The 14,836-nt window shown below is 42.2% G+C and overlaps 1 protein-coding gene across 2 annotated transcripts in view; it reads right to left on the bottom strand.

Moving 5' to 3' along the window:
* TGFBR2 (transforming growth factor beta receptor 2) overlaps positions 1-10,085 on the bottom strand; it is a 59,458-nt gene extending 49,373 nt beyond the window's left edge. Inside the window, exons 1-2 of one of the 2 annotated variants that reach the window (XM_041407846.1) lie at positions 10,069-10,085; positions 9,638-9,883 (exon numbers count right to left, since the gene is read on the bottom strand). In XM_041407846.1, coding sequence (XP_041263780.1) covers positions 9,638-9,731 — 94 coding nt within the window. In that variant the 5' untranslated portion in view covers positions 9,732-9,883; positions 10,069-10,085. Of the gene's footprint in view, positions 1-9,637; positions 9,992-10,068 lie in introns of those variants that run through there. The other variant, XM_041407845.1, reaches the window with a different exon arrangement.
* Between the last annotated feature and the right edge of the window lie 4,751 nt (positions 10,086-14,836).

The following is a 14,836-nucleotide window of genomic DNA, read 5'->3' as shown; positions in this document are numbered from 1 at the left end:
TGCACTAAAAAATATGCCAGTGTGGCCTCAGGAAAAAGTGAGAACAGCAAAGCCCCCAGCCAGCCAGAAACCTTAAGGCAAAAGTATAAAATATGAGAAGTAAAGAGTGTGTGAGCAAGAAGCTGATGGAGAAAGAAAAACAACAAAAAAGGAAGCACATTTTAGTTGTATTTGCTTTTCCAGAAGACTTTACCAATCCCTTCCTGCTGAATGTCTTCCCATATCTATTATCCAGAGAAAAGAGAGAGCAGATACGGCTTTAGTTACAACCAGACAGTGGGGTATTCCTGTTTACATGCAAACTTGGGCTACGATAGCTCTGAAAGCCTCATGGCCTGGCACCGTACTTACCAGATGAGAATACTACAAATGCAATAAAAGGATCAGCTTCCCAGATTTTTGACTTAAGGCATTCCCTTGTGGTAAAGCTGGGTGAGGAAATGGAAGAATAGACCGAGGGGAAGAAGGGAAATTCAATAGCCCAGAAGCATGTATTGCTGACCTAGTTACTTTGTGAAGGCTTAAATAAAGAAGCTTACGAAGTCATGACTATTACATGGTCCCCTCTGATCTTTTCATGAGGATGAGAAATGGTTGTTTTCAGTTTAGAAAGGAAAAAAGTTTCTGTATGTAGAGTGTCTCGTTGTTGTGCTGTGAACTCCCTGGAGAGAATATCAGTCACCCTGCAGGGGCTGGAATAATGAATGAATCCGTCAGGGAACAGGCTTTCTTCTCCTGTGACATGCTTTGGGGGACCACCCACACACATGTCAACCCTTTTTCTGCAAAGTGCTGCCTCTAAAGCCTTCCCCCGTTTCAGCCAGCAAGGATACTTCATCCTAGAGCTTTCATTGATGGAGTTTAGATACTCTCAGGCTGAGGAGTGACATGACCATGGGTCTCCCACTTTCAGGGCAAAAGCTCTAACCACTGATGAAAAAGGAGGCAAGGCGACCGTGAAAATTGGTAATAGGAGCTGTGGCGAGGTAGAAGGTACACAGCGGGGCAGCTGGCCTCCTGCCACAGCATGGTCACTGCAGAATCACAGATCTCCTTCTATGCCAGAGACAAATGAGAAGGGTAATTGCTGCATGCTGGTGGGCAGAGACGGTCAAAGGGAATAAAGATCAACCACCACCTGCAAATGACAGCTCTTCTCCATTGGTTCCTGACTGCAGATTATTCAAAATTTTTCAAAACCTCATGAAAGGTTTCCCATTAGTGAAACACACAAAGATTTACTCCTTACTTCCTGCACCCTTTCTGTAAGTTTCTCAAGAAGAATGGAACACTGAAATCACTACCCAGTTCACATTAAAGGAAAGCTTAAGATAGCTACAGAACTGAGAGCAGAGCATCCCAAGTGGAGCCTGAATTTGCACAGTGGATACTACCTGCATAAAGAAGGAATATTTTAAGAGACTAGACAGGTGGAGGAAAAAAGCTGGGAAAGGAAAAAGATGTAGTTACATCTATCCTATTTCCCCAAGCACAGACTTCAGTGGCCAGAAGTTATTCACATACACTGCTGGCTGCAGTACTTGAAGGTACACTGAGTCCTGATGTAACTATGACTTCACATTTGCTCCAGCCACAGAGCTCCCAAAGCATATGGAAGTTGGTCAGGACAGCCTGGTAATCCTAAAATCAGGAGGGCAGCCAAAATGGTAAGAAATTTAATCTTCCTTTGAGAACTAAGACCTGTTTTAAATTGTTGCCGAAGTGGTACTATCCAAACCACTGATGTACTGCAACTTTATATAACAAGTTTTCAGCAGTATCTAAAGCTGCTAATTAGGCTCAGGGATCAGACCAGATCAGTATCTCAAGACACACAAGAATCCTGGATAGCTGCTTCTGCTTTCTTCCCTGAAAATAACCAGAAGAGATAACCCATTACTAATCATCTGTGGTCTGCTTCAAAGTTCAGCCCCTTGTACAGCAACATTAAAGATGTGCTTATATTAGTTAGTGAGATGAAATCTACAAAATTGCCACATTATCATCCAAAAGCCCCAGGCACCATCAAACCATGCCAACAGGTGATGTATAGGCATGAGGAGCTTAATCCCATTCTGGGCTGCAGAATCCACAGCAGGATTAAAACTGGAGGGAGATGGTTCACCTGCATCTCACATCTAAAATATTTAGATCCTGGAGAATTACAGGTCAACACTTGATAAATGTAACTGAACCCCCTTTTCTTGCTAAGTCAATAAATTGAGTACCAGCTCACTTATGATCCTTCTGGGTAAAATGTTAAACAAAATTTAAAATCACATCCACATTCTGAGAAAGCATTTGTTCTTTAGTCCTCATTTTGCATTCTCCACTTTTCTTCCTTATTAACTACACCAGCACTAGAAGCTTATCAGTGATGAAGGAGCTTAAGTTTTCATACATCTTAGGAAATGCACACAAGTATTTTCAAAGGAAAGGCCTGGTCTTGATGAGAAATCATCCTTCTCAGATATTTATCTTTTTTTGGGACTACCTATCCCACATCAATTCATCTGCATCCTCCCAAATTCCCCTACCATGACTCCTTCTAGGCAAAAATCCTTAATGATACCTTACAAGAAGTTTGGAAGTGTTCTCTTTCTGAAATCACGCATTCTTAATGTTCTGAGGACTTCAAAAAACTGCAGTCAAATTACTCTTTAGCTCCAAGAAAGAGAACCAGATCACTCTGGCTCCTGTAAGACTGATACCACAAAAGCCCCCTCGAGGGAATTACAGCCTCATAACATACAGTTGCCTATTATTTATTCTGTGGCCAGATTCTGCCAGCTGGTATAAATCAGGGCAGGTTCCTGGGCTTCAAGAGAGGAAGCTGATTTATGCCAGCTGACAGTCTGGCTGCACGCGTTCCACTTGCACAATGCTAGTTTTTAAAGAGACCTGTTAAAGTGCCCCAGGCACGTAAGAACCACGCTCGGGTCTTTACTTGGAAAACGTCGCTCCGAGGAATAGAACTGCGAGACCTTCCTGCTGCTCTCTGGGTGTACTGCTCAAATTCACAGAAGAAAGTCTCTAAGCCCTGACAGAGCCACCATGACCTTGGGAACAAATATACATTTTCTAATATCCCCTGCATAGAGCAGTTTTTTTTTTAACTGAGCTTTAATGCTGCATTAAATGAAGCCCATGGGAATATCAATGCAATGTTTTGGAAGAACTGATCAGCTGCAGAGAGGGCAGAATTGATCTTTCAAAACTTGTGTTACTGGTAACTATAAACACACTACAAAGAATGTGGTGTGACTTGCAAATCACTGGCTAAATGTATGCCTTTGGCTGCTTGATAAAATCTTTCTTTTTTTACCTTAAAACCTCAGGTATCTACTTAAGAGAACAGGGAAACAGCTCATTTGAGGGTGTGGGCTTAAGTGCTTGGGTACAAACAGAAGATAGTAGGAACAAAAGACAGCTTTCTAATACCTCTGATTTCAGATTGCCATTGCAAAGGCACAGTGTTAATCCCAGGTGTCACTGTAGGGATGTAACTGCTGGGTTGTCAACTGAGGCATGCTTCAAGTGTGAGGAAGCAGACTTCTCTATCTGCTCCTGAAATAGATTAATTTCAGTCCGATTTTTGCCAAAACACTGCTCTGGGTGAGCAAAGAATTGGAATCCTGAAATCAGACTAACAGGACTGTTAATAATCAAAATTGTGGTTCCTTTGCATGACACAAATTTCTGAATACAGCTTGTTATTACGATATGAAACAAAGACTAGAAGATACCATTCAGAGCACTGCCATCCCCACCCAACAAGGAGCAAACAAACACATGGCTACAGGTCAAACTCAAAAACACTGTCAGGGGAATGTTTTTCCTGCCCCACAAAGTGCTTCAACATTTCATACATTTTAATACTCACAACAGAGTGAAACCAAAATCATTTGAGGTGTTAGATATGGGGACATCTATATATGCATGCCCAGTGAGAGTGACAGCCCTCCAATATCCTGGGGAGAGTGGATAGGGGGAGCTCCAGTTTCAAACGTGCATTTTGTGAGTCAGGCCATGCACTTAATCCCACCTTTCTTCCATTGACCAGTGTTTAGTTATTGATTAATGATTGCTTTTTAATCTTTCTGTATCAGAAATTGTACTGTGGACTAGGGAAGTCCTAGTACAAAAAAAAAAAAAAAAAAAAAAAAAGGAAATGTTTCCTGATGAAAGTTTAATGGAAACTGGTACATTTCCACAAATTGTCTCAGTTTTGACAAATCAGCATTTTCCCATGAAAAACAGTGTCAAAAACTCTCAACCAGGTCTAATTCTAACCAGATTAACTCAGGGATGAATGCCAGCAGGAAGTTCTTGCTAAATACCAGTTGTTTGAGCAAGGGAAAACTACTTCTTCCTGAGACGATCTTCCCAGAGGTGAAAAGGCTTTAAAACCCATATGAAAAAAAGGACAGGTAGTTCCAGCTGTAACAACTACAATGGCATTCACAGCAAGAGAAAGAGCAAGGAAATGGCATATTTAAAAAAATATGCACGAACATGGACAAATCAGCAACTAGTACTTCCCCTGACACTGTTAATGTTATCATTTCTTAAAATCTAGAACAGCTGCTAAAGCTTTGCAGCAATGCAAACAAGCTGACATTAGCCTGTATGAACTGCTGGGCAGGGCACTTAAAACACGCTTCAATTTCAGTTCTGCTTAAATCTCTAGAAGATAATGGACACATACAAATGATGAGCATGCTGTCACCAAGAAAAAAACAGAGTTAAGCAATTCCTGGTGAGATTTTTTAGTTCTAACTACTCCTCTGGATGAGATTCCATCAGTCAGTGGTTTGAAACAATTTGCTCTCTTTACATATCGTACCCTAAACATCTGTACACAACTAAAACTGTTCTTTCAGGCAGCAGGATATAAAATGCTGTACTCAACAAATGCCAGTGCTATGCCAGAGTGCAGACATAATACGAAAAACAACTGTTGAAGACTTAGCTGGGTCACTGAGAACCCAATTCTGCAAATATTTAGTGCCAACCCATTGCTTACAATGGCATTTGCCCTGTCCTAGTGTGTACGCCCACTCCTTGCTGTAAAGGCAATCTATCCCCTGCAGTAAGAAGCTTCTCTGCTGTTTCTTAATACAACACCTACCAGTGAAATTAAACTTCCAAAGGACTTGGGCTGTCAAAGCCAAGACATACTTTTTCTGATTTATTTTAGTCTATTTTAACCTTCCAGAATAAGAGTTCATAGAAAAGTGCAAGTATTTTTTCTTCACCTTTTATTTTATTTTTGAAACTATTTTATAAGGATTTAAAAATCACTTCCCATTATCCTATAGGAAAAAAAAACCCACAAGACAACAAGAAACCCCTCTAACACCAACAGAATGTAAAGCTAAAGAACAATTAAGTAACCCAAATCTCAGCACACTTAGACTAGGATTCAGCCAACTTTCTTTTTCATATCAGGACAGGCACTACTTCATGCTGGGAGCCCCTTCTACTCTTCCACATCTTTACAGACTGATACCTCAGTCAATTTTACTGAGTTTGCAATGCTCTGGCAATACAGAATGTCTAATGTTCCTGGGATGTGCCTACCTGGGTATTCCCCCTGAGTCAAAAGGCTGCTCTACTGCAAAGGAAAGGATGCTATTGTCACCACCTGCCTCAGGGCACCCCTTCATTCCTCTGCTTGTCAGGTGCCAGAAGGGCAGAAGGGCTGTGGGAACCATGGGCAAATCAGGGCTGTAGCAGCCCATGTCCCCACTGCTGATCCCGGGATCACAGAGGTGGCTGGAAACCCTGCCTTGCACTGTGGGCTGGAGTGTAGCCATGCCAGCCAGGGTGGAGATTGCACGATCACTTTCTTCAGAATCTGTCAGTGCACAAGTGAGCATGTTTCATACCTAGCTGATATAAATGCACCCTGTTATGCAAGATCCAAGAGTAACAGATTGGGCGCAACCTGTTGGTTTTGCTCATTTTGGCAGTACTGGAAGTAAGGCACAGATCTTCTGAGGTCAGAGAAGTGGCAGTGAATACTAGCAAAGTGCACACAGCACATACATACATTATTGAGAAGAGTTCCTATGCCACAAATGCAAAAAAAAAAAAAAAAACCCAGAAAACAACAAAGTATCACTTTAAAAATATTTTGCACAGGAAATATAAGCATCGGAAACTCCAACAACTGGTGCTACGGTGATACTATGCTCTTTTTTTCTCCCCTCAAAAGAGCAAATGCTTTCTAAAAGCCTTTGAAAAAAACAAACTTGCAAAAGCCCCCACAAACCAAACCACGAGGAATTTTCCTTCTTGTAACAGCCTGACACCATATTTCCTCCTATGTTCAGAGTTAACCTTCTCGCAATGACAACTTTTATTAGACACCATTATAGGATGCTGCGTCTTTCAAACTGCAACAATTCATCACAGAAAAGAGTATTTAATTTTGAAACAATGTTGTTTGACTAACATATAACAGTAATATAATAGTAAGTGTTTATAAAATGAGTGAAAAAATACTACAAATATTAAAAACTCTGAATTACTCCATTGCCCTTTTTTTAAAAATTACTTTTGAAACTGTTTCAGGAAACCCGCTATAACTCTGTATAACTCTACCAATGCTAATGGAACTATAGTCATTTGCAGCAGCTTGAGACCTGGCTCATAATTTTTTAATAGAAACTATTGTGATATGGAATTCACCACACCTGAGTATTAGAGAAGCATGTTGATGCCAATGAACTAAAAATAGCAAGCAACCAAAAGTGTTTTTCAAAGTCTTAGGTATAAAAGTCTCACAATTCAAGGACATCCCATAAATAGAAGAAAATGCAATATCATCTCTGATATATCCCTACTTCCCACCGAAATACCCAGAAAAAATGCCAGTTTTAATGGGGAGCAGGAATGCATTTTAGACTCAATCTTGTTACAAACATGTTCCATCCCATTACAAGATGTTTGCGCTCCTACTTCCCTTTTGCAAACATTTGAAGCTCTAAATTTGATTTTCATACTATAAAATTAACTAACTCTGATATGGCTTTCAAAAAAATAGACAATAATGCAAATAGAGTTTGGCTGAATGGAGATATTACGTTCCTGATGTTCAGAGAACAATTATTACGTGGATGATTCCAAGGAACAAATTTCTGGTTATGATAACCCAAAGACAAACTAAAAATTCATATTCACTTGAACGCAATAACACCAATTTCTTATGTGAGCAACTGCTGTTTTGCACTGCCATTAATTGATAAAATGCTCAATAAATCATTCAAAACCATTCAAAAAAATCACATCTTGCCCCTTTAGCCAAAAAAGTCAATTACTTCCATGTAGTGCAGGACATGAGAGTATCTTTTTCAAAGCAGATAATTCCTATTGAACCTGTTCATGAATTTGTGGGTTTGTCTGGAATCTTTATGGGAATGTGTCATTCTTGTCCAATATTTTGCTGTGAAGAATGTTAAAATGAAATTTTACCAGGTGCTTTGTTAACCAGCCACCAGCCATCTGGTTAGTTAGTAGGCACACCTGGGAACTGAGCTCTTCTGAGACTGATATATCTCCTTTTTTTTCAGCATCACTATACTGATGAATTACTACAAAAGAAGCAGCTAATTTTTTTTTCTGTTTTGTTTTCCCCCAAGCATTTGGCAGCTCTAATTTTCATTCTGGTGCCAAATAAGCACCAACATCCAAACCTCACACTTTCTGCTCCACAGAACTGTTGCTTTCTGATTAACTCTTCCTGTCATAATAGAATTCTATGGCACAATAGAATCCTATGTTGATTATCAAAACAGCTTTTGGAACTATGGGATAGATTATCTGACAACAGTTTTGGTTTGATTATCTACTCAGTTTTGGTTATTGTGGGTGTAGATGAAGATGAGTATGAAAAATGCTGGAATTGTAAGCAGTTTATGTTCTTTTTCCTCACTGGACCTATGATAAGAAAGAAGAAAAAACTCCTGAGCCATGCCTGCTTTTAAAAATCTACCCATAGTTTGAGACTGTCTATAGCTGATTGAGTGTAATATATATATAATAAATAACATAAGATTAACAAAAGCTGAACTTCTCCATTTAAAGTTTTTTGTGATGGGAATCTGCAAAAGTTGGAGGCTGGGGTCAAAATAAAGGCCATCAATAGTTGAGTATGATTTATGTTAATGAAAAGTTATAGAAAATATATATTAAAAATTAAAAGAAGCTATAGACCTCAAATTTAATATAACTTTGAGTGGTGGGACACCACAGTGTCTTATTCTTACACTGTTCTTTTCTTCTGCCCTAAGCTTTCATGAGTAACTTTGCAGGTATGCAAAACCTGTTGACTTTGACAGGGTTGTTAATGAAGCATGAAGTTATTCAAAACTGCACATAGCTAAAGGCAGTAGCTATTCAAGAGTTATCCACTTTATGTTATTATGTTTCAGTCAAAATTTGGGATCAACTACTGACCATGAAGGGACCAGACAGGAGAATCAGAGGGCCCAAGGCAAAGTTTGTAGCAGCCCAGGTGTCTACACACCTTACCTGAAGACTAAAACTAGATATGCCATTACAAGACATCTTAGAAAGCTACTTAATTCTTCACAAGTGTTTCAGATGCTGTTTGCTGCAATATCCTGTTCTCTTTTTAGTTTCATCACCTGTTCTACAATGTGATTTAGGGCCTAACCTTGATATCACAGATGTTAATATACAGATGTGGGTAACTACTGGTAGGACAGAGATGGAAAGCCACTCAGGGCACGAATCTTGTTTTTGCAGCGGAAATTTAAGCTCATAGTATATTATAAATTATGATATGAAGAATACTGTAAGCTGCAGATCCCAAAACCTATTTAAGGATGTATTGGTAGAAGCAGGGTAAGGATTATAAAGTGTCATTTTTAAAGTGAGTCCAACAACACGTGCAGAGAGGAATGAGTGCTTTTCAGTCCAACTGCTCACAGCCACGGCTAAACTCCGCTCCTAGCAGAAACTCACGCGAACCCCAAGTTTTGGTAACCAAGTGCAGACCCACGCAGCCGCGGCTCTGTGGCCACGCGCAGGCCCTCGCTCTGAGAGCCGCCCGAGGCACGTCCAGCCGTGTGGCCGCGGCGGTGCGGCACAGCCGGTGCCGAGCCGAGCGGCGGTGCCGGGCCCGGAGCGCGCTGCCAAGGGCCCGCGGGGTCCCGGCCCGCGCCCCCGGCCCGTCCCTGCGCACGGGGCCGGCACCAGGTGCCGGAGCCGCCGCATCAGCTGCGGGCAGGGCCTGCAGCCCTTCCCCCGGGCACCGCAGGCAGCCCCCCAGATGTCCTCTCCGGGCTCCTCCGGCCCGAGCAGACCCTGCTGATTTCCTGCCAAACCCGCTCCTTTCTCCCCCTGTTCCCTCCACAGAAGGACCTCAGCTTTGGCCGCGAAACCCTGAGATTCCCAGTTCTTTCTTCCCCGCTTACTCTCCCGCAGGGCCATCAACAAACACGCTCACCCCCTCCCGAAATGTTTCCAGGCTCAAAACTTTCTTAGCAACCGTGTCCCCCGCCTCCCGCGGCGGACGCTTGTCGCTCGCCCGCCTGCCCCCGTCCCCTCCCGCCCCGCTCCGGCCGCAGCAGCTGTCAAGCGGCAGCGCGGGCCGGCGCGCACTTACCCCCGAGCAGAGCGGGGACCGAGCTGCCCATGAGCACCCAGAGGGAAAGGCGCAGCAGCAGCCGCCGCAGGCTCCTCGGCAGCCGGGGAGTCATCGCGGAGCCGGATCGGCGCGGCCGGCGAGCCGCGGGCGGGGCGCGGGGGCGGCGGGGAGGCCGCGGCGGCGGTGGCGGGGCTGGCGGGGAGCGGGGCTGCGCCGCTCCGCTGCTCGGGACCGCGGGTGACTCACTGAAACTTCACTTCGGCGCTGCAGGGGAAACAGGAAATCTTAAACTTCGCAAACAGCTGGGCAGGACTTTCTTACTCTTACAGTAGTTCCTTCTCCCCCTTCTCACAGTCGCCCCCTCCCCTGCTCTCGCCCTTTTTCTTTCCTTTTTCTTTTTTTCTTTTTTTTTTTTTTTTTTTTCCTTTCCTTTTAACATGAAACCTCACCCAGTTTGGTGTCAATCATCTGCCAGAGGCCAGCCCCTCTCAGGTCTGGCTCTCCCACCACAAGCGCGTTGGGGCCAGCCCCGACGTGCAGCCCGGATCCCTGCGCCTGCCTCCCTCCGAGGCGGGGACCGGGCACAGGCGCCCGCCCGGAGCTGCACCGTGGCTGGCGAGGAGGCTCAAGGTCGACAGGAAACCGCCAGCTCGAAGGGCTATTACTCGCTCCCTGCGAGTTGAAAAGGACCCAGTCGTGTCATTTGGGATATGCGTACTTTGCAGGGCTCCTCCTCGCATCCGTATCCCTGACCTTAATGATGCTGCAGCAGCAGCCTGTTTCCTCCTCTGCAGAACGGGTATCGGAAAGACGGACGTAACCCCCGGATAAAGCAGGGAGCAGGGGAGGTTGAAGTCAGGTTAACAGCAGGAAATATTCACGTAGACTAGCTGGGCACTCAGCTTGCAGATGTTGAAGCTGACTGGAACAACTTGCCACCTGCTGCTTATTTTGCTCCCAAATAAGCTGGTTGTGCACTACTTTATCTCAAGTGCTGTGTATGTGACAGAAATGAAGTTTGTCTCTGTCCCTCTCCAAAGGAACTTCTACCAGCGATTTTGCCTTCTCTGCAAGGGGGAATTTACACCTAGGATTCAGAGAGTAGGATCACACTGGTGATGCTAGCTTTTCATGGCCCAGTCAGAGACTGTAAGAACCATTCAGTTTTGAACCTGAATAAGGGTTGAGCTCTCTGCCAGTATAAATCCAGCCAATGCATAGCCAGCAGTTTTATTGAAACCCATTTTCAGCTTACAGTCTTCCTTCCCCTCTGATTTAAATGGCTGGGCATTGATTGAAGGGTAAACTGATGCACATGGGGATAATTTGAGGGCGATTGTTCCAACGTTGTTGATTCGCTTTTGTCTCAGTTACAACACTAGTTAGAGATACAGATCTGGGTATTTCAGAAAGAGGGCTAAGCCCTCAGGGGGAATATATGTGATTCATGCTCTGAATGTCCCAGATCACCTCTGTTTGAATTTGGAAATGTTTGCATAAAGAATTTAATTGGCCTATAACAGACATTTTAAAAAATCATTGTGCTTTTATGTAAATTTAGTATTAAACACTCCCTAAATGCATATTTTCACCATGAAGTCTCAGTTTATGGTACAAAGTCTCATAAACCTCTCTCCAAGAGCATTGTCCTCTCCCTCACCCTCTTTTAATATAGTCAAGATTCACTCAAAACAGGCGGTGGTCACCACCCTCCAGAGGTAAGAAAAGTTGCAGACTCCCCTTTGAGCACAGACTGGAGTGTTCTTATCAGTTTCTGTGCACCAGCTCTGTGCTAGAGGGTGACTGTGTTTTCAGTATCCACTTAAACAAAAGCATTTCTCAACTCCCACAAGTATATACTGTGTGCTGTACACTGCTCTCTCCTCAGAGCTGTCAAATTGCAGGTGCCAAAGAGTTGCTATTTGCTTAGAAAGTTGGCTGTGTGTGCTGAACTCTCCTATTAGTTTCTGGTGTCTACCTTCCAAGATGAAAAAGAAGTTTAAAAGCAAACAAGTACAGATTTAATATTACTATTCAAACCTGTCACGATCCAGGCGTGACTTGGCAAGCCTGTCACTGTCTCACTTGCATCTCTCTCCCCCACATGAGTGCTATTGGCTCTTCTCCAATATAGCCATACTGTGTCCAGTCTCTCTCATCCAGGGTCTGGCAGTAGGTGAGGGGCTGGCAGGAGATGGAGGCTTTGGGAAGGGCTGTATTCAGGTTTCCAGCAGTCTCAAATCCTCGAGTGCAGCCAGGCATCACTGCCCCTTCTCTCACATGAGGTGATACGGCACCTGTTAGCCAGCAAGTGAAGAGTCTGCTACAAGTGGACTTCAGGAATTTGATACTTCCATGTAAGCACTGCCTTTGTTTTTTCAGATACATCACGCTGTGAGATTGTGCTACAGCTGTGCTTTGGGTGTTCAGAGAACCCATGAGAATGAGAGATGTTACTAGAAAGTTTTTGTGTGGAAGGAAATCTTACCTGGATATCCTCAGGGGAAGAGTAGTGTATCTTTGTCACCAATAGCGTGTGTGGAAGTTGAAGTAAAGACAACTTTGGTTCACAGATTTATCCCATACAGGCTTATTAGCGAAAACTCATATTTTACTACAAACCTCCCTGTTAGGGCCCAAATGCAGCTTAATCAGGATTCCCTGGACAACCAAAATATATGAAACAAGACTAAGCTGGTAATTTCTTTCCATTTCCTTGTTCATAGCTCCCAGTTCCCTATTTTCAGCGAGCAGTTTCTTCTAGATTGAAACTAAGTATTTAACCTCAGCCTGACTGAGGTAGAGAAAGAGTCCTCTTCAAAGAGTGGGAGATTAAAGGTGTAAATAATAATCTCCAGCCTGACAGGGTGAGGGAAGACAGCTACTTTCAGTTCCTCACTTAAACAGGCAAAATATCAAAGCACTGAATATTGTGTTTTCTTTCTGAGCCTTTGAAATATATGCCGAGAACACAAACAATTTAGTACCTCTTGTATCTCGGGGTCTCCTAGTGAAAACATGCTAACTGCTCCTTGCTGCAGGTTTTAAGTACAGCTTTTAAAACAGTCCATAAAATTACTGAGTATAAATTATCTCTCTTTGTTATTCTAACTATTTTCTAGCTTTTTCTTATTTCTGTCAAAATCCCATGTGAACTGCAGCATTGTCCTCCTAGAAAAACACTTTCAAGCTTCTACAAAACATGCACTGTTACTAAAAAGCTGTTGTTTTACTGTACTTAACATACACTCAACTCAAAACCATTCTGCTCACAGCCATGAGCTGCTGATGTCCACAGTAAAGCAATTATTTTGATTAGTTTATTAACTCCAGTGTTGCTTTATGTAAGAATCCCAGAACAACACAGTTTCCAGATGTGGAATTAAGTAAGGCCTATAGAGTTGCAGTAACACAACATAATATTCATGCTTGATATATGTGATTGTAGAGCTGATATATGTGGTGTAGGGTGAGACATCTCAACTTACTTTAGCTGCCTAAAAGTTCTGAAGTTCCAGGAGATGGCTGAGAAAACCCGTTGCCTTTCTCACCAGCTAATGGAGCAGTCCTGTTTGCTCCACTGTGATGGGACAGTCCCAGATTGGGTTCAAGAACCAAAGGATGGAGGACAAATGCTGGATGAACAGAACTGTCATTATGGTGGCAGCAGGCTATTAGGGTACCCACATTCCCTTGGTCATCCAAGGAGGGAAAGGAGTCTAGATTTTTTAAAACCTTCTAAACACAATGAACTGATAATAGGGAGCATAATTAGCCCAGACAGCTACTTGGTAGGTATCTGATGTTTGATGACGTGAATCCTAAGAAAATGCTCTTTGAATTGTATACATCACAAAGCTACAAGATGCTTTACCCACTGGCAGTCACTGGAGCTAATGCCTGTGATTTTTGTTTGGAATGACACTAGGCAACCAGTGTCACATACATAGTATGCTGATATTGCCTTACTGAAACTATTAATTAAGTAACTGGAATAAGTATCTTGACCCAAATAAAAACATTGATGACTCTGGACAACTTTTGTCAAAACTACTTTCAAAATAAAAATAGGAAATCTGCTTGAAAAACTGACATGTCCCATGTTGATGTTTTTGTTGTGATACAGATTGGGTTTTGTTTTGAAGTAGATTATTAGTTTTGAATTTGAATTTATTTTGTTTTTTTGTTCTCACCATGTTACATATGAAAAAAAAAGGACATGGGAGCAATATCTGACACTTTGATTTCACTGCGCTTAGGCAAGAAGTTTATTTTTCAGAGAAATTTTGGCATTTCAGTTCAAATCAAAGTCAAATTTTGTAAACCTGTATTTTTTGAAACTCAAAACCTCTGTTCACTGCAGCGCTCTGTTCACAAAACTGACATTTGCCTGCTAATTTTCAAATTGAGAATGCTTGGCATGGAGCATTAGCCTTTCAGCATCCTTGATAAAAGCTCTGCCTGTCTTGTGTATCATTGGCTGAAGAACACTGTCCTCTTTGCAGCAGTGTGAAACTATTGTGTCCTGTATCACCATTTGAATCATATTTCTCTCTTAATTTAGGTTATCATAGAACACAGAATTACAACTACTGTTAAATGCAGTTTGTTTATTTTGTATAATCACTGGTTTCAACTTGTTATTGATAATTTGCACCATTATGAGAACACACACAGCCTCAAGCAAGGACATTTACAATGGGTTACATTCATTGTAAAATGTTTTTCAAAACTTATAAAATGTGTTTGGACTTAATGCAGCAATTATGCTTATCTCAAAGATATAATCAAATTAAAACATCTGTTGTGTGTAATCATCCGTCAGAAAAAGGAAATCAGCTTGTTATCAACTCCGGCATACATCAGAAGCAACAAGAATAATGTTATCTTCAAGATTTATCTTAGTAAATCTTTCTGCACAAATCTCCTGAATGACACTTATCAAAATAAAGTTTTGAAATATTATTTGAATTAGTACTCGATGCTCAGGCACTGCTGTTCACATGATCTCTGACTTTTAGCTAGAATGCAAATCGACCATTTCTAAGCCTCACCGAATTGGCTTGCTCTCTGTTTACTGTGAATGTGTAAATACCCTGTAACAGTGAAAGCAGAACTATGTTAGTGTCAGAAGAGATATCTTTCTGCAGTGCTTCTGGCAGGAAACACCATTAATGTCACCACACAACCTTTAAATTAAAACTTCCATCTTATTTT

Source organism: Onychostruthus taczanowskii, unplaced genomic scaffold, assembly GCF_017590055.1.
Source record: "Onychostruthus taczanowskii isolate IOZ18803 unplaced genomic scaffold, ASM1759005v1 scaffold28, whole genome shotgun sequence".
Taxonomy (NCBI): Eukaryota; Metazoa; Chordata; class Aves; order Passeriformes; family Passeridae; genus Onychostruthus; species Onychostruthus taczanowskii.
The sequence above is the reverse complement of the archived record's forward strand: the minus strand, read 5'-3'. Positions and strand labels throughout refer to the sequence as shown.